The sequence below is a fragment of the Haemaphysalis longicornis genome, unplaced genomic scaffold, assembly GCF_048455015.1.
Source record: "Haemaphysalis longicornis isolate Haplotype H1 unplaced genomic scaffold, Haemaphysalis longicornis Haplotype H1 scaffold_10, whole genome shotgun sequence".
Taxonomy (NCBI): domain Eukaryota; kingdom Metazoa; phylum Arthropoda; class Arachnida; order Ixodida; family Ixodidae; genus Haemaphysalis; species Haemaphysalis longicornis.
The window spans coordinates 92725847-92745765 of record NW_027526204.1 but is presented as its reverse complement, the minus strand read 5'-3'; the positions used below and the strand labels follow the sequence as shown (position 1 = coordinate 92745765).

General features: G+C 48.3%; 1 protein-coding gene across 1 annotated transcript in view; it reads right to left on the bottom strand.

Moving 5' to 3' along the window:
* The window catches only part of LOC144159939 (uncharacterized), an 84747-nt gene extending 65287 nt beyond the window's left edge, over positions 1-19460 (bottom strand). Inside the window, exons 1-2 of the mRNA XM_077691586.1 lie at positions 19171-19460; positions 16776-17148 (exon numbers count right to left, since the gene is read on the bottom strand). Coding sequence (XP_077547712.1) covers positions 16776-17148; positions 19171-19460 — 663 coding nt within the window. The remainder of the gene's footprint in view (positions 1-16775; positions 17149-19170) is intronic.
* Positions 19461-19919: the final 459 nt, after the last annotated feature.

The following is a 19919-nucleotide window of genomic DNA, read 5'->3' as shown; positions in this document are numbered from 1 at the left end:
ATAACGAACGCAGTTTTAGCGAAATAGCGGCTATAACCAACAAATCTTCGTTTCCCGTTACCATTGGTATAGATAGATTTTCTGTCCAGATATAGCGAAAAGCGGATATAACGAAGTCATTTCGGTTTCCTGTTGTGTTCGTTATAAGCGGGCTAGACTATATATATATATATATATATATATATATATATATATATATACACAGCGAGTCAGAAAATGGGAAATGAGGGGCTCTGTGAAATAAGACAGAAAATAAGGGTTGGCAGTCAAGAAAACCTCGGAAAGCAAAGGAGAGGTTGTGGTGGGTCATAGAAACAGATGAAGAATTTTTTGAGTCAGAAAGAAAGTGGTGAAAAATGCCCGCCGGGTGGGATCCGAACCCACGACCTCTAGAATACCGGTCTGGTGCACTATGACCCAACACAACCTCCCCTTTGCTTTCCGAGGTTTTCTTGACTGCCAACCCTTAATTTCTATATATATATATATATACATATATATTTGTATATATATATATATATATGTGTGTGTGTGTGTGTGTGTGTGTGTGTGCGTGTGTGCAAGTGTGCCTGCACACACACACACACACGCTGCAGGCACGCACGTACGCACACGCACGCACGTGCGAACACGCACGCACACTCACACGCACGCACACACACACGCGCGCGCACACAAACGCACACACACACGCACATACACACGCGCGCACACACACACACACACACGCGCGCACACACACGCGCACGCGCAATAAAATTATGTTTATTTATTAAATAAAATGATCACGCAATAAAATTATGCCGTGTGACTTGGTGCTTTTCTGAGAATTGCGGTTGCGAATCCGGTATTTGGGCTCTTTTCGATGACTTGACTGAAGTTTTAAGACATCTGCCATGTGTGCTGCATGGGTCAAATTTGAAAAAAAGAAAACGGGAAACGTTTGCGTACGCACGACGCAATTTGCTCGGTATGCAGATCTTGATAGAAAAATCAGCAAGAAAATAAAGAAAAAATCAGAAGTGACGTATGCTGGCCAGCCTAAAGCACGCCACTCTTTCCTCAGTTGACACAATACGATAGCAAAATCATCAAACAACGAAGAAAAAAATACCGGCAAGAGAACGAGCTCGATCGCTAAAGCACGGCGCGGTCTGCTCGGTTGGCTAAATGGGATGAAGAAATGAGCACACAGTAAATACACGACGTAGCTACCTTTCCCATAAAATCCCTGGTACATTAATAGCATTATCAACGGTTTTTACACGAAAAAAGAACTGCAGCCCCTCGGAGACTGCCCCAACGCACGCCTACCCACCGCTACCCGAGGCGAAAAAGCGCTCGATGATGATGATTATTATGATGGTTCAAATTGGTTTCCCCTTTGAAGCGGGGTGATGACATGTCATCTTACCAAAAAGACTAATATAACCATGTTTTACACTCTTGGTTTAATACTAGCGCTGCTTAGGGCAGGCACTAAAGCTTATTAGGCCCGAAATACTTTATTTTCCCTGTTACAGGTGGTAACTATCCCAGGCAATATTCCCCTGTCTGCTTTTCGTCCACCGGCATTCTAATCTTCTTTTCGTCCCCGCGACAGCCTTGAAGTTAACTTCCTCTCTGATACACTTAAATCCTAGGGCTTCTGAAAGCCCAATATTCCCTTCATGTATATTTGGATGGATACCCTCACATTCTAACACTATGTGCCGCATAGTTTCTGTTTCTTTTCCGCAGACCACACATACCCCATCATTTTGTGAATACTTCCTCACAAAACTCTTAGTTCGCAGGCAACCTGCTCTAGCCTCAAAAAGCAAAGCACTGCCCTGGGAATTATCGTAGAAATTTTCCTTTCTGATGTTCATTTTCTCAGCCCTGTACATCTCTAACGACGTTTTAGCTTCCATTTTTTCCCTCCATTTATTCGTTTCAATCTTCCTAGCCTCTTTTTTGGTTACCTTGGCTGTTCTGGATTCCCCACTGTTCTTTCCGTATTTCATCGTTAGCCTTCTAGTCTTCCTTAGCCCCTGCGTGTCCACGCTTTTCAAGTATAGGTACCTAAAAACCTTACCTGCCCACCTTCGTTGATCCATTGCCCTCAACCTCATCTCAAAGCATATTATACTCTGAGCTTCTCTAACTTCAAACGACGCCCAGCCCATATCTACCTGAACTGCTTCTTTAGTTGTTTTTCCATGCGCGCCTAAGGCCAAACGTCCAACGGTTCTCTGGTTTACTTCAAGGCCTGATAGAACGTCTGATTTTAAGCAGAGTACAGCATTCGCAAACGTGAGACCCGGAACCATTACTCCTTTCCACACTCCTCTTACTACTTCACATTTGTTATACCCCCACAGAGCTATATGCTTCATTATAGCTGCGTTTCGCTTTCCCTTAACCTTAAGTTGCTCCTCGTGAGTACTTAAGTAGTTATCCCCTTCGTTTATCCACACTCCCAAATATTTATATTCCTTCACTCTAGGTAATTCGCCTTGCTGGATAGACACTACGTCGGTGGTAGCGTCATTGAAGACCATTATTCCTGATTTTTCAGCACTGAAATTTAACCCGAGGGCAGTGGCTTCCTGGCTGCAAATATTTATTAGCCGCTGCATATCGGTTTGGTTATCAGCTAAAAGAACAATGTCGTCTGCGTATAACATTCCCGGAATATGCTGTTGTACCACTTCGCCTTGCAGCATATGGGTTAGGCTAAACCCTACTTGACTTTCTTCCAGTTTCTTTTCTAACCCTGCCATGTAAAGCATGAACAGTATTGGGCTCAAAGGGCATCCCTGTTTCAGTCCCCGATGGATGTTGGCCTGCTGGGCGCATTTCTGTCCGTCCCAAGTAAGGTGCACTCTATTGTCTTTATAGATTGCTATAAGGAACTGTACTAACTCGTCATCTAATCCCTGGAGTTTCAGCATTTTCCACAGCCGTTCTCTGTTTACGTTGTCATATGCCCCTTTAATGTCCAAGAACGTAATCCATAGTGGTCTATTCTGTGCTTTAGCAATTTCAATGCATTGCGTTATCACGAACACATTGTCATCCAGTCGCCTGTCTTGTCTAAATCCATTCTGCAGTTCCCCAAGTATTTCATTTTCTTCCATCCATGCTTGAATTTCTGATTTTATCGCCTGCATTACGAATCTATACACCACTGACGTTACTGTGAGTGGTCTGTATGAATCAATACTGGCTTTGTCTCCTCTGCCTTTATATATTATATTCATCCTACTTTCTAACCATTCCTCTGGTATTTGTTTGGTTTCTATCACCTTATCTATTGCCCTCATAAACGATTCCTTACTTTTAGGTCCAAGTAGGTTTATGAGTTGCATTGGTATTCCGTCCGGGCCCACTGCTGTCTGGGGGGAAACCTTTTGCTCTGCTTTTTTCCAATCAAGGTTGCTCAAACTTTGTCACCCGTTTCCTTAAATTAGGGTGCACTGTCAGAAGATATGGGGAGTCGACTCAAGAGAGCCAACAAACCCCACCGAATCTACAGGGCACAGGTGACAAAGGGGGTGGCCGTCTGATGTGCGGCTTTCGCCGACTAGAGCGGCAAGAATGAGCAAGAGCCTTGAACGAAAAACAGCACAAAGACTTATATTTAAACAGGCAAGTTACAAACACAAGCACGAGATAGCGGATCGATAATGACAGACAACTTAGATGGAATTCAAATACAAAAAACAGTCCAATTCGACAAAATGATACAAACAGGAGCGTTAACAAATGAATATTACGAATCGGAGCAGTTAACTAAAAAATTCCCCCGCATTTCCTCGAGGGGGAGAATGTGAAAGTGCGAATGCACGGTTGTCGGCCCGCTTGCGGCGCTTGCGCTCGGCCCCCCAGCCCACCGCCTCGCCGCCTTCTCTTCCATCTCTTCCATCGGGTTTGTAGTATCACGTGTACACCACGCAGTTATCAAGCCGCTATAACGCCGCTGAGTCGCCAACGCACGCCGCTGACGACGTAGTTTGAGTGCGTTAAAGATATAAGGCGCGTTCTGACACCGATATCAGCGTCGCGTCCGTAGCTTATTCGGTAGAGCGTCGGGCTGCGGCCCGCAAAGTCCTCGGATCGAAACCTGGCGCCGGATGCTGTTTCTTTCTCAAATATAGAGGAGCACTGCGGACGCCGCCGACGCCGCCGCCGCCGCCGCCGGCGGTGGATGGTTTGGGGTCGCTTATAAAGAGCATTCGCTCTTAAAAGAAACGAACAGTTCGATGCATATGAGAGACAGAGTCCCAGCATATTCACCGACCGGGCCGGACGATGCACCGCTGTCGGAGGCGAGTCGGCTACCTGGGAAGCGTGGCTTCGCTGTAGGCCAGGCCGTCCGAGACGATCACGGTCATTCGAGGCCCGGGAGCACGTTGGAGTCCTCCAGGGCGCGGGTCGCCGATGGTGTGATGTACAAACTGGCAGGTGCCGTTGTCAATCACGACGTCCAAACGTAGCTGATTTGTTTAGGCGCGGCTTCTCTTTTTATAGGCGCGCCGGCGGGGAGAGGGAGAGCACAACACACAACACGCCCGCCGCCGTCAGCGAATAACTTCGCTCTTCTCCCTTCTAGAATCATCGACGCTCTTTAGAGCTGGCAAGGCCACGCGCACCTCCTCGAAAGTACTGGAAGCTTCGAGGAAACCGGAGCGGCGGAGGTTTTATTTTTGTTGTTTTCTGGCCGGCGAGCCGGGGGGTGATCGTATTACCGCCTCTTCACTCGAGAAGCTTCCAGCCTTGTCTCGGGCGAATAGAACCGAATGGAATGAATCGGACGACTGCAAGAAGAATTATGCGCTGTACACTAAATGAAAAATTTATACAGTACGTTTAGACATCGTACGCTCGAGTTTGTGACAAACTTATTTCCTTTTCGCAGTCTTTTATGGCGCTGATGTTATCGGTGCAGGTTTCCCTACCACTATTGTTCTAAACTTCTCACTAATCACTCGATGAATACGCGCCAACGCGTGCTCTCCTTCTAAATGTTCCCCCTCATTAATCAGGAATTTTTGATGGTTATCGTTTTTTGAGCTTAGTGATTTTACATGGTTTCAAAACTTCTTGGATGCGCTTTTGTCCTTCTTCCGTATTTCTGCCATCCATTGTTCGCTTTTCTGCTTGATCTTTGCTTGCACCATTTCTGCACTTCTAGTTTTTTCCCACGGTAGATATTCCATTTCTCCTTCACTACCTCCGGTTCCATACCAGTTCTTTTTGCTTCTCTATGTTTTGTCGACGCCTTTCTTCGCTGGTCAATAGCCTCTTTTATTTCCTTATTCCACCAGATTCTCGCCTTTCTCTTCCCTTTCCATCGGTTTCGTTGCTTTTCTTCATTCGTCTTACCCTTTATGAACGCAATCATTTCGTCGTAATCCAAATTTTTGCCTGGGTATTTATTGATTTAATCTTCCAATCTATCAGCGATGATCTTTAACTGTTCATTATTCAAATTATTTCCTCCTATTGTACCTATTTCTGCATTTGTCCGGGTTGCGCCTCCAAAGTGCAAGCTAAACCGCTTGTGGTCGCTTCCTAAGCTGGCTGTTCCATTTTCATCTATCCTCATTTCCCGCAGCCTTCCGTATACTCTCTCGGATACTAAACTGTAGTCTATGTTGGACTGTCTGTTACCGCTTTCCCACGTTATTTGTCCGTCGCACTTGCTTTCCGTGTTTATATTACAAGCCGGTTTTCCTGGCATATATCTATCACTAGAGAACCGTTGTGGTCTGTGTATCCATCCAAACCTGCTATATGGGCATTCATATCTCCAACTATGATTATTTCGCCCGAATCTTTGAACTCGTTTATATCTCTTCTCAAACAGTTTACCATTTCCTCATTTTCCTCCCCAGCACTACTTCCCGTCCACAGATACACCACTCCTAACAATGTATTTTTCCCCTCTATGGTGCCTCTAACCCATACATGCCCTTTACAACTTTCATGCAATCTCTTTCAGTCGGTCCCTTGTTTAATGAACATGCCAACACCTCCCCCTTTCTTTATTCCTGTGGTCCTGTTGCAACCTTCCCAGACATAATTGTCTATGATAGGTGGGGCTTCTAGGTCCCGGAGGTGAGTCTCGGCTAAAGCGTACAGGTCTATTCCTTACCGTTCAAGTTGCTTTTGAATTTCCACCCACTTATCTGGCTTTCTGCCTCCCTGCATATTTATGTAGCTGATTAAATATTTATTGCATTTGTTTTTCCCTTTCCGCTTACGGGGTCTGTTTTTGTCTTTTACAGAATTATTTGCTCCATTGTTTCCACTTAAATGGCTTCTGTCAACGCTCTCAGTTACGTCCGTAGGTTCTCCGTTTAGCTCTAGGCCTGGCTGCCTCCCAGCGTTGAGTGTGCATGTGTCTCTTGCTTCCCCTTTGTCTCCTAGTTTGCCTTCCTTAGCTGCGCGGGGCCCCCTAAAAAAGCTACCGCTCTCCCGCCTAAGCGCCACCCCACCTTGTTTCCTAGCCTGGGGCTGAAGTGAATCCCGTCCCACTGAAAAGCTTGCCTATGTCCGATGCTGCCCACTACCCTGTTCACGTCTATCACTTCAAGCCCAAGTTCCCTGCCGCACCTCACGATCTCGCTGTTAGCAGCGAGTACTAACCGCTCGGTGTACACGCCCTGCTTCGTCACCTCCGGCACGGTGCAGGCTGCAATGCGCACATTTTGGGCCGTCGCCCGCAGGTCCTTTACCCCCTTCGCTATCTCCTGGCCAAGTTTTCCCTCCTCTCCCTTTAGAACATCGTTAAGCCCCGCGGCAATCACTACAAGGTCTCTAGCTTTACTAGACAAGGCCAGCTGCCCCTTCGCTGCAGTCATCACCGTCTGCATCGTTTGACCTGGGAAACACCCCACCTTCACACCCTTATCCCCCTTTACCCTTTCCACTATGGCAGCGCTGCTCCTCTTCATGTTAGAGTCACCCGCAATGATTACCACGCTATCATCTGCCACGTGCCGCTCTTTACTGGTACCCGGGTTATCGACTGGTTTTGCTGTCCTATTTCGTAGCACGTGGGCGTAGCTGTTGCCTATTGTTACTTCCACCCCCGGTGTCACCTCGGCGCATGCCTCCGCTTCGCTGCATGGGCCAGGTGGTCGTCATTTGTTGGCGAAATGACGCTTCTTTCTAGCTTCCTCTCAGCTGCTTCTAACTTCCCCTCAACGGCCCTCCGTTCATCGCGTTCGTTACTTAGCGCTGCCTCCAGTTCTGCAACCCGCTTAGCTAACCCCGAGTTATCCGCTTCTACGCGTTCTAGCCGCGACACCACTACGCATGACCGACACGTACCTGCCCCTTCGTCTGCCTCGCTGCCATCCCGCTAAAACTCCTCTGCGTCTACGTGCCGCGGACAGCTACCACACTGTACCAGCTTTCTACGCGTCATCTCGGCTGAAACCCCGACACAACGAGAAAGAAACCGTGCAGGTAAATACTCAGCTTCGGCTGTCCTCCGCTGTCTCTGCCGTTTCGCTGTCCTTCACTGTAGAAACACGCTGTTGTCCTCGGGCGGGGCACGCGAGCGCCACCGCGCGGGCTTGACACGAAGTGCCTCACTCGGCGGCGGCCGCTTTTCCCACTACCCAAGTATTCTAGTTCACTCTAGCAGCGCGCTCGGAGCGCCGGTGTCTTCGCATCCCAGATTTCCGGTCCGGTTTCGGCGTCTGCGCCGGATGTTGCTATCCTCAATTTCCGGTCCCCCTCCGCACGCAACATGGTGGCTCTCGGATGCGCGAGGGCCATGGCGACGACCCGCCAAATCGACAATGAGAAATTGATTGGCGCAATGGAGGCGCGGCCAGCCCTTTGGCAGTCGAAGCACCCTGAACATCGTAACCGTTTCAAGAAGGGGGTCCTTTGGGACGAGGTTGCGGCTGCAGTGCTGCCCGGCGCACCCGCCGCCGATGCAGGTAAACAGACCTAGCCTCTCGATTGTTTTACTTCGCGAGTGCTGCATTGTTTCAGAAGTGAATTCAGTTTTGTACTCTTTGCTCTCGCAGTTCGCTGCCTGCAGACACGCTGGAAATATCTGCGGGATAAATATCGCCGCGTGCTGAATGAGAAGCGTCGCAGCCACAAAAGTGGCAAAGGCACCGAAGACGATTTCGACGCGAACGATGACGACGACGACGACAACACCACAACCACCAGCACCAGCGGCAACTGCCAAAATATTTGAGGACATCATCATCATCATCATCATCAACGGCAGCAACGGAAACCGCGACTGGCAGTACTACAAGCAGCTGGCCTTCTTGAAAGACGACATGATGGGGCGACCGTAAGCATTTCACGGTGTATTTTGGCGCTTGTGCATGTGCGGTGTGTTCGTGTTATCCGCTCTTATTCCCTGCTCACATCACATGCTCGAGACTCGCTGAAAAGGTGTCCAGTTATCACGCGTGTCAGGTTATCACGCCTTTGCCAGATAGCACGAAAAAAAAAACAGAAATCCACCTTACCCCCTGTACATAAATGTTGCTCTCCCAACAATTGCATCCACATCCCAAAAACCAGGGTTCTCCAACGGTTCCAGGTTGTTTAGGTCGGGAGTGCAGCCTACCATTATGTTGCATGAGTGCTCAGTGCAGCAATGGTGTACATTTTAATTCTGCATTTCAACACTGCCGTGTAACAGAACGAGAAGCAAGTTGCCAGCATAATCCACATATGACTGAGTCCACTCTGCCTGCGGCACAAGCTTGGCCGTCGGGCTTGTCATTACAGAGAGTAGCCATGCATGCATGCTGGTGTATGTGCATTCAAAAGCGGGTAGCGAAGTTAAGTGCGAGGATAATGGTTCTTTTTCACCTTCAGGCACAAATCAAACTTGCAAAAAAAAAACGGTACGTAGTGTCACTGCGTTGCAAAGGAAGCTGTAGGTAACCGTAGGCCGTAGTCTGAAGCATGCTCAGAGAGGCGTGCATGCATGCCTTTAGAGCAGCCGACAGCAGCATAATACTATGTTATCGTTTATTTGTAGTCCCCCTGCACAATGCTTTTGGTAATTGAATATTTTCTGAAAAGTTAGGATACGGCCATTGTATGTTTTCAGTAGAGCCTAACCACATCAATATGAAATGCTTGCTCCTGGTAGAGACAGCTATACTTGAGTAATGCGAGGGTCACATATTTCACCAAATGTTTTTTTTGCAGCAGTGTATTCGGGTCGAATCTTTGTCGTTAAACAAACATTCATCAGCACTTGCAAATCAACAATAAGACAATGCTGAGAGCACATATGTACACATTTCCAGAACGAATTGCTGATATTTGTCGTATTCATTCACATCCACAGCACTATAGAGAACATGGACGGCAGTGAACACGTCGAAACTGCCGAGCAGATCTTCAATAGAATATCCGCTGACTTCGAAGATCTGGAAGAGATTTCTTTTCCGCGACACGACGCCGGGAATCCAGGGCTGTCGCCCCTCCAGAGCGACACTCCTCCCTTGGCTGATACGCTGCCCGATCAGTTGACCCCAAGGGTAGCAGCCATTGCAACAGGGCTGCCAGCCCCACAGATGACCCACCCTCCTCTTTGGCAGCCCACAAGGCAAAAAAAGAAAGAAAGCGCATAAGCCAAACTGCTTCAGAGATTCAGAGTCAGCTCCAGAACGTGTCCCGCCAACTTGAGAAAACAAACCCAGACCCTAACGGGCACGAATATTTTGCACTGTCTTTGGTGGCGCACTTCAAAGAAGTGCCAAAACAACACAGGGGCAACTTGCAAACTGCTGTGCTGCAATTGATTGAGCAGTTTAAACGGTTGCCAACCTAACCTCCTTCTTTGTGCAGTTTTTTTATCGGCCAGTAGCTACTTTTTCTTTCCCTTCGCGTTGTGTTTTGCTGGTTATTACTTACACCTGCATAATTATGCCTTCGTTACGTTCAACTGTACAATAATATGTAAAATACTATCAGTTCTTTCTGCGTATTGCTTGATATTGATGGCTTTTCCAGGAAATTTTGTTTCTTCTTGCTTGCTGGACCTAATTGTTTAATGTTTTTTATTTGTTGGCAGTATTACTATTCTTAAACGTGTCAGTTACTTAAACACACTGATGGAGCCGTTTTTTTACTGTTTTTTTCTTCTCTTCTCTTGCTGGCATACCGTTGTGTTTTGGTCTCTTTGCGCTATTACCATCTTTAGATTTGTGTGTTCTGCTGTGGTGTATTGGCGCTGTGGCATTACGGTATTATAATAGGGTTCAGCATAATTGCTGAAAGGGAGAAAACGTCTCAATTTGCACTTGTATAAATGCTTCTTTATCACTGGGGTGGTACAACTGGTAAGCACTGTTGTAATGTTTTGGAAGGCTTCCAAGTACTCTTCTTAGGGAAGTCATAAAGGGCCATGCAGACAAAATACAAGTTCGTTTTATTCGAAAGCTTTGGCGTTTTATATTGCCCACAGCGCTTCTTTTCGCAGCAAGTGATGCTTTATTCAGTGAGATATTAACCAAATTTAGGCCATAATTGTGATTCTCCCACTGAATCGGGTTTTGTTGATTGCGGGGTGCAATGCACCTGGCTCTCAGTCTGTGTCCGTTATCTTCTGTTTCCATCAGATGTGCTGTTTGTAGGTATACAAAAAACACAAGGAGGAATAATTCAGCTATCATTGCCGCTGTTGGTAGCGATTCATTTTTTTTCATCTGTTAGACCCCGCACGGGGCACCTTTAGCAATCTTGGTGACGGTACTGGGGATACCGCGGACCCCGAGCCCCAAAACATAAGCTGGATCCAACCGTGGCGATGTGTTTATAGGTGGAGGGTTAGAAACCACGAACGGCGGCCGTGGCAGCCTTGGTCAAGCTCCGGCCGATGGGCTCCCTGCCTGTCTACCAGGCAGGGAGCTCCGGGACCTCTTTGACTACCAGGGTAAGGTCAAAGGAGAAAGTACCCCCGTCTCCCTGCTTTTATACTATGCCTTATGTTATTTTGAAACCCCCCCCCCCAACCGCGATCGGCCCCCTGAAAGGGGCCGCACCGAAGTATCTTTTCCTTCTTTGCCTTCTATCTCGCTCCCAAAACCAGATAACTACCCCCGTTTTTTGATAATTGAATCTGCGGACAAATCGAAGCCGGTTTCCTCTCAATCTGTATTTCTTATTTCTAAATACCTTGAAGGTATCATCGGCAAAACATATGACGCCAAAAAGCTCAGAACTGCTGAAGTGCTAGTTGAAGTTAAAACTCAGCAGCAATCCACAATCCTCCTGAAACAAACCCGCATGGCAGATCTGGAGATCAGAGTCACACCCCACCGCAGCCTCAACAGTTGTCAAGGTGTGATCTCTGAGGCAGATCTCTTAACCGAGACAGAGACTGATCGGCTCGAAGGCCTAAAAGACCAAGGCGTGACAGCAGTAAGGCGCATCGTCATTAGGAGATACAACAAAGAAATAGCCACCAAACATCTGATCCTGACTTTCGACCGCTGCACACTGCCCGAGCATGTCAACGCAGGTTTCATCCGTTGTTCTGTCCGGCCGTACATCCCGAACCCGCGGCGCTGTTTCAAGTGCCAGAGGTTCGGGAATGGTACCAACTCCTGTCGAGGCAGAACAACGTGTGCCAAATCCGCCCAGCGCGATCATCTCTCCGACAACTGCACTGCAACCAACTTCACCTGCCCGAATTGCCAGGGTCTACACGCAGCATACTCTCGCGCTTGTGAAAAGTTTCATCTTGAGAAAAAAAACATTAACCTTAAGATAACCGAAAACATCACCTTCCCAGAGGCGCGAGGGAGGTTCGCCTCCTTCCCTCTGGGCAGGTACGCCGACGCAGCTCGCCGGTGGGCGGACCGGCGTCTGGTTTCGGCGGGGACCCAGTACCGCGAGTCGGACTTGGTCCCGCCGCCGCCGCCCCCTGGGTTGCCTATGGCAGCCCAACCCGCCTCCGCAACGCTCGCTCACCCAGCAGCGGCTGTGGTGGCAACATCTGTTGGGAATGCCGCTGCATCCACTGCTTCCTCTCCACCGGCCCAAAGCACACGCAAGGGCACGGAGATGGAGACGGAGGCAGTCGCAGGGAACCCCTTCCCTGCCTCACTGCCTGTGCCATCTGTGGTGCTCCCCACGCCTTCGGCACTGGCAGCGCAGGCGAAGAACACCCGAAAGGGTACCACGTCAAGGGGGCCCAGTCCGCTGGGCACCCCTTTGCCTTCAGATGATGACATGGACGTCGAGCCCTTCCGGCTTTCATCGCAGCAGAAGGAACGGGCTGCGACGTCCAGGTCAGTAGAGAAGGCCAGAAAGCCCCTTCCAAGAGTCCAAGCCCCGAAAGACCCTACATAAATTGTCACACTCCAGTAGCTCCGAACACATCATAATGGGAAGAGAAAACATAATACAATGGAACTGCAGAGGCCTTCTGAATAATCTTGACGATGTATACGAAATACTGCATGCTTATCAGACATGTGTAATGTGTGTTCAGGAAACAGGTTTGAATTCTAAACACACAAATTTCTTGAACAGTTACTTGATATACAGAAAGGACAGGGATGGCTGCACGCACTCTTCTGGGGGTGTGGCCATAATTGCCCGGAAATCTTTAGCATGCCACCCTGTCACTCTGAACACTGTCCTTGAGGCTGTGGCAATTCGAACAATAATATAATTAGGTTGATAACGGTATGCTCCATATACATTCCTCCTGATGTTTCACTTTTATGCTCTGACTTCGAGGCGCTGGTTGACCACCTGCCCGAATCATACATCCTGACAGGCGACCTTAATGCTCATAACTCTCTTTGGGGCTCTTCTCGCATGGATGCCCGAGGTCGCCTGATAGCGAAATTCCTTACATCTTCAGGAGCATGCCTTTTCAACAATAAACAGCCTACATACCATAACATAGGACACAACACATATTCATGTCTTGACTTAGCGATTGGCTCCGCGGTTCTCTTTCCTCTCCTCGAGTGGGGTGTGGGCACTGACCCATACGGTAGTGACCACTTCCCCACCTCACTCACATACATAGGTAAAGGCCAATGCAGTCCATCTTCCCAAAACAGGTTCAATGAAGCAAGAGCTAACTGGAATACATTTACAGAGACATCCAAACTACACCACACATCCATAGGACACCTACAGGTTGAAGAAGCTACCCAACTGCTCACGGCGCACATCCTCGACGCCGCCGAAAGGTCCATTCCCCACGTCTCTGGTTCCCCGCGCAACCAGCGGAGGCCGTGGTGGAATGAGGACTGTAGGCGGGCGCGAGAGGCCCAGAACAAGGAGTGGGGTATCCTTCGTCGGTACCCCACGTCGGGAAACCTACTGTTGTTCAAATGGGCCAAGGCGTTAGGAAAACGTGTTCGCCGTGAGGCAAAACGCGATAGTTGGCGTACATTCATAACATCAATTACTCCTACACAGACAGACGGAAAGTATGGACACGAATACGCAAACTCAAGGGACAACAAACAGACAGTCTGCCTCTGGTCAGCACTACAGGGGACACACTCGAAGACCAGGCTGATACACTCGCACAACACTTCCAACACGTTTCTAGTTCAGCACGCTACACAAACACTTTCATGAAACACAAACAAATGGCCGAAAAGAGGCGTATAGTAGATAACAATAGGTCAACATCAGCTTATAACTCAGAGTTTTCACTGTATGAGCTGAGGGCTGCTTTGAGCACGTGTAAACCCTGAGCTCCAGGCCCAGACAACATCACATACACAATGATACAACACCTGCACGCAGACACTCTTCTAACACTCTTACACCTATATAACAAGATTTGGCTTTCGGGGCACATTCCAAACTCTTGGAAGGAGGCTATAGTTGTAGCTTTCCTGAAGGAGGGAAATGACCCGTCGTCCCCCTCAAGTTACCGTCCTATTGCCCTGACGAGCTGCCTGTGCAAGCTCTTCGAGAAGATGATAAATCGCAAGCTCGTGTACTTCCTTGAGTACAACGGTCTTCTCGGGAGCTGCCAGGCAGGCTTCACGGCAGGGCGATCCACGAAAGATCAACTCGTAGCTCTTGAATCGTATATTAAGGATGCCTTCGTGCATAAACAGTTTTGCGTAACTGTGTTTTTCGACCTCGAGAAGGCCTACGACACCGCTTGGCGCTACGGGATCCTCAGTGACCTGAAGTCTTTCGGTGTTTCGGGCCATATGCTCAACCCACTGGCTAGTTATCTGTCCCAAAGAACGTTTCGCGTGAGAGTTGGTAACGCACTATCAAGGATTCATGTGCAAGAAAGCGGCGTGCCGGAAGGTGGAGTTCTAAGCTGTACTCTTTATATAATTAAAATGAACTCTCTTGGGAAGGCATTGCCACCTACCATTTCTTACTCTATGTATGTAGACGACGTACAGATATCTTTTAAATCTTGTAATATGTCAATCTGTGAACGTCAGGTCCAGCTTGGTGTTAAAAAACTTGCCAGCTGGGCAGACAAGAATGGTTTTAAACTCGATCCAGGAAAAAGTTCTTGTGTTGTGTTCTCCAAAAAGCGCGGGATCCATCTGGACCCAGATATTACTCTGAATGGCGTTTCAATTCCTGTTAAAAAAGAGCACACGTTTTTAGGCATAACATTCGATAACAAGCTAACATTTGTTCCACACGTGAAACATCTTACGCAAAAATGCCTAAAAACTATGAATATTCTCAAAGTTATCTCCCACCAGTCGTATGGTGCAGACAGGCAACTCCTTCTGCGGGTTTATAGCGCTCTAGTGGGATCCCGCTTGGACTACGGCAGTGTTGTATATGGGTGCGCAACAAAAACGGCACTAAAAATGCTGGACCCGGTTCTGCATTTAGGGCTACGCCTCGCATGCGGTGCTTTTCGTACTAGCCCTGTCCAAAGTCTCTATGTAGAATGCAATAAATGGTCCCTAGATCACCAGAGGGTGTACATGGACGTTTTATATGCCTCAAAAATCATGTCTATGACTAATCATCCTTTTACTCCGACCATTAATGATGCATCCTCACAGCAACTCTTTTTAAATCGTCCATCAATCTCCATGCCGTTTCCTCTAAGAGTGCGAGAAGAAGCCTCTTAGCTAGAAGTCTCGTTTTCAGGCATTCACAAGACGCCCATCATTGATTCAATTCCACCATGACATCTCCGCCCTGTGTCATGTGACCTGTCTTTTATGCAGTTTTGTAAGAACAGGTCACCAAGGATTGCGATTCTGCAGCATTTCTTGTTTGTGCAGCATAAGTACCGCTGTGAAGAGTTTTACAGTGATGCGTCCAAGACTGCAACTGCTGTAGCTTGTGCTGCGCATGGGCCAAACTTTAACGTCAGTAAAACAATGAACCTTTGTAGCAGCATATTCACAGCGGAAGCATACGGTATTTTAATGGTAATAAATCACATAGCCGAACCTCAAATCCTAAAATCCATCGTGTACACGGACTCTCTAAGCGTTGTACAAGCACTTGCATCAGGAAAGCATTCTAAAAACTTTGTCATCAATCATGTTTTTAAGGCTATCATGTCTGCATATGCATCAAACCTTCAAATAACTTTCTGTTGGGTTCCAGGGCACTCTGGAATTGCCGGAAACGAAACCGCAGATCGAATGGCCACTGCAGCTACACTCTTGAATACAATGGACATAGCAACAGTGCCATACACAGACATGAAGCCACACATCAGACACCAACTTCGCAACAGATGGCAAACACACTGGAGTGAACAAACAGATAACAAGTTACACGTTATAAAACCACGCTTGGGACCATACACAACTGACACACGCAACAGATATACAGAAGTTGCCTTTGCTAGGCTACAGATAGGGCACACACATGTCACACACTCGTATCTCCTCACGGGGTCTTCAAGACCCCAGTGTGGCAGGTGTGGAGAGGCCCTATCCGTAGTTCACATACTCATTCAATGCAAAGCACTTCACACAACATGACGCAAACACTTCCCACAGCTATACAGACTACACGTCCCACTACACCCAGCGTTTTTCCTCTCTGACGATCCCATGTTTTCATTTCAAGTGCGTTTTTAACTATTTAGAAGAATTTCAATTTTTAGACCTCATTTCATACCACGCGTGATCACTCCCTGGCCCTATACACCAGCCATGCTCATTGCGGTTTTGTGATTTTACTTTAGTTTTTGCTGACTTTTCGTAGTGTTTAAGGTTTCACCCCTCATATATGACTATTGTTTTGGCGCTCTTTGCCCCAGTTGGCCTTGCGCCATAAACATCCAACCATCATCATCATCATTTTCCCTCTGTTAGAGTCGGTTGAATTGTTCATTGATGACGGGTGTTTTGTTTGAGTGTTGTATGAAAAAATAAATATCCTGTGAGTTTTTCTTGCACAGTTGGTATTTTTTTCGCGGTGCCAGAAACTGGCAAAATGGTTGCGGACTGGAACGGCAAGAAAACGTTTAAAAGTTTCGGGCTGAAAACGGTTAATGAAAGGACACACAGAGTGGCAGCACGACAGGCAAACCGCTATGCAGCATTTGGGGGGCTCTTAAAAGAGCCATTTGTGGCTTCTGAGCTGAAGGCTGGCGTGGTGGACTTCGCTCCAGTAGCGCAATCCCAGTCCATGGCACGTCTTCATGACTTGCACAGCAGCTGGACCGTTCGCAGACACTGATGACAAGTGGCCTCACATGGCCACGGAAGCCAGTCAGACCACAGTGTGCGAAGCATTCAGCGAAGTGGAAGCAGGCGCTGTTCCTTCAAATGCTTGACAGCTTCCGCTTGACAGACCCCTGGTTGGCTCCACTGCCAAGGCACCTCCCCACAGTCGCTGCAGAAGTACGCCGTGAACAGGTTCCTCGCCTCTGCCGCTTCGCTCGGGAAGTTCCTGGCATGGGTGGTCTCCAGGGGGAAATAGCCAGGCTCCGCGCCATCCCCTTGCACCTCTTGAACGCTGCGACGCCAGTGCCCTGCAACAACGTTTCCAAAGCTGTCATCACTGTCCATGTACACAGATGACTGAGTGTTCTGGACAGTGAGGAAGTTGTGCATCACACAGGCTCCCTTGATGACAAAGTCGACGTTCCCGGGTTGCAAAGGTATGGTGCGGAACAGGATACGCCATCGTGCAGCTGTAATACCGAAGGCGTTCTCGGCACACCTCCTGCAAGAGAAATAAAGTAAAGCATATTAAGCAGAGTAATATTTTTTTATAACTGAGGTTGCAATAAGTACACACCTTTCATACAGTACAAATTGCCTCATTTAGTAAAAAACTAAGATGCTGTGATTGGCCCCGCCAGCACAGCGTTCACAATTAAAACATGTAATATCTGTTAATTAGCCTGTTCGCTATCGTGTACCGTTGTATGCGGTTGCTTGTATACCGCTATGGGTGTGTGCAAACGCCTGCAAATTTACAAGACCGGGTTCCAATTGCTTTTGACGGCACCTGCACATGTAATGCCAGAGCACCTCATCGTCTCTCACAATCGCCAAAAAGTGCACAGCATGCCTGGGAGGCACAGTAAAACCAGCGCCTCGTCCCACAGGCCACCACCACATCAAATATCGTTGCAGCCATCTGTGGAGAAATTTTCCTAATACAGCCGCAGCTGTTTGGAGCAACGCAAGAAATAAGGAAATCAGCGTTGTGAATCACAGCAAGATAGAGTGAAGCAGATTGCGACTTTTCGCGTGCCTACGTAATGTTGCAAGCATGTTAGGAGATACGAGATGGCGCGACAGATTCGGTACTGACTAGTCCTATTATTGATAACTTTTCAAATTCGTTGCATTAAGTCGGCCCGTATTCAACCATGGCCCTAGCCTTCCCTTCGGGGGAAAAAATGGACTTGCTTTTGTTGTGCAGCCTGCTATAGGTCTGCGGTTGTAAGCACCGTGAACAGCGGAGTCTGTTGGACCATCCAAAAGCATTGCCCTAGCCTTCCAGTCGGGGGGGAAAAAAAGGTCTTGCTCTTGTGTGTTCTACTACAGGTCTACGGTTGTAAGCACCGTGAACAGCGGAGTCTGGAATTTCAAAGCGAAAACAATACTTCTTATGCTGAGGCATTAGGAAACCCACGAATCGCACAGAAGAAATACCGTCCACACGATTGTTCTTGCCAACACCACGCTGCAAACTACAGTTTGCCTCTGGAAACGCACTGGCTGCGCGGCAGAATGCAACCGTACATATGGCGCTGGTGCCGCTGCGCAGATAGTGCCGTCGCGCGGTCGCAAGCCCCTTGCTTACACCCTATACATCACCACCGCCCAACTTGCTCCCGATTTATCATAACACAAACAGCTGGCTGCCGTTTGCATCAGGGAATATTTGTGAGGGAAATGAGGAGGGGAAATGCGTTGTTAGATTAGCAATTTCTCAGCAATTCTCAGCCTCCGATAATGGAGAGTTTTAGTTGACCGTTTTTCACGGTCCGCTCCGCTCCGATAGCAAGCGGTAGCGCCATTGCGCATGCGTGGCCCGCTTGGCCTCGGACGGCATTGGCTCCGGTTGCTCTGAGCGGGCCGTCGATACCGGAGCGGACCGTCGAAAACGGTCAGCTAAAACTCTATTGTCGAACAACCAGATTACTACAAGGGAAACACCCGAAATTGCACGGGCTAAACGAATCGCCATGGGCCCCGAGCCAGCTGCCGCCATGCCCCCGGGATGCCATTTGAGTCGCCAGGCTACCAATGCTTTCCGACGGCTACACCACGCACTCCGGCCAAAATAACGCGACACCGCAGCTGCGGCCCCAGACAATGTGTCCTCCCGCGAGCGGCTAGACCCAGAGACCGCTTGCTCTTAACGAGCTGGCTGCCATAAAGTCATTCATTCCCACTTCACGGAACCGCCGCTCCCTCCGCGTTTGACACGTCCTGCGTCGCTGGTGCCAGGAGCTCTTACAGGCATTTTACTTGTTTAAACATTTGTGTGCCCAGGATGCTGCTGTTGGGGCTACTCTCGGTTCTTTTCCTACCACCCTAGCAATATTTCTCAAATATTAATGCTCGTCCTACCTGCTCCAAAAGCCGGTTTTGCTGCTCCAAAACCTACTTTGGCTGCTCCAAAATGACCTAATCATATCCCTGAACTGCAATTTTCTAAAAACTCAGCTGTGTCCTCTTATTTCAGCCCAACCCTTAAAGAAGTGCCACATAAAAGCTGGCACGATACCTTTCACGGCTGAGACGGTTGTTGAAGACCCGCCTCTCGTCCCGCAGCTGCTTGGAAGGAAAGGGCCTGAGGAAATCCTTGCGCAGCTGCAAGGCCTCGTCCCCCACAAAGGCAAATGGTTCCGCTGTGGCACTCGTCCCAGGCAGCAGGCCAAGGCTGGGGATGTCCAGCGTCCCGTTGGCAAGAGCCCGGCCAAACTTTGAATCTTTAAAAATGCCGCCGTCACTCTTGCGGCCCTCAGCTCCGACGTCAATCATAACATATTTGTACTGGCTGTCCACGACAGCCATCAGTACAATGGAGAAGGTGTGCTGAAAGAAAGAGCTCAGTATTACTGAACATATACCAACATGTATGAAGTAAAAGAATTTGACGCAATCGAATTAAAATCAACTGTGCTCTGTCAAAACGACATTGACGGCAGAAAGTGAACTTTTCCAAAATTAGGTCCAAAACCAAACGCACCGACCGAGAAGTGATCTGCGATCTCCTATTGGTCGAGAGTATGACATAACACTGTGCGCTCTTTATGCGAACACCTGTTTCTTATCACAATGGTTCACTGCACTGCGAGTGTGCTCTGTAGTGCTTTAGTGATACAGGCATTCCATAGCATCTCCAAGTGTTAAACCATAATCATTATAGACACAACGGGTGCATGTTTTCTATTTCTGCACACCCATGCAACCCTCTCCAAATCCGAACTGCATCGATGTTGGCTTCATAACAAGAGGAACCCAGGTTGTATT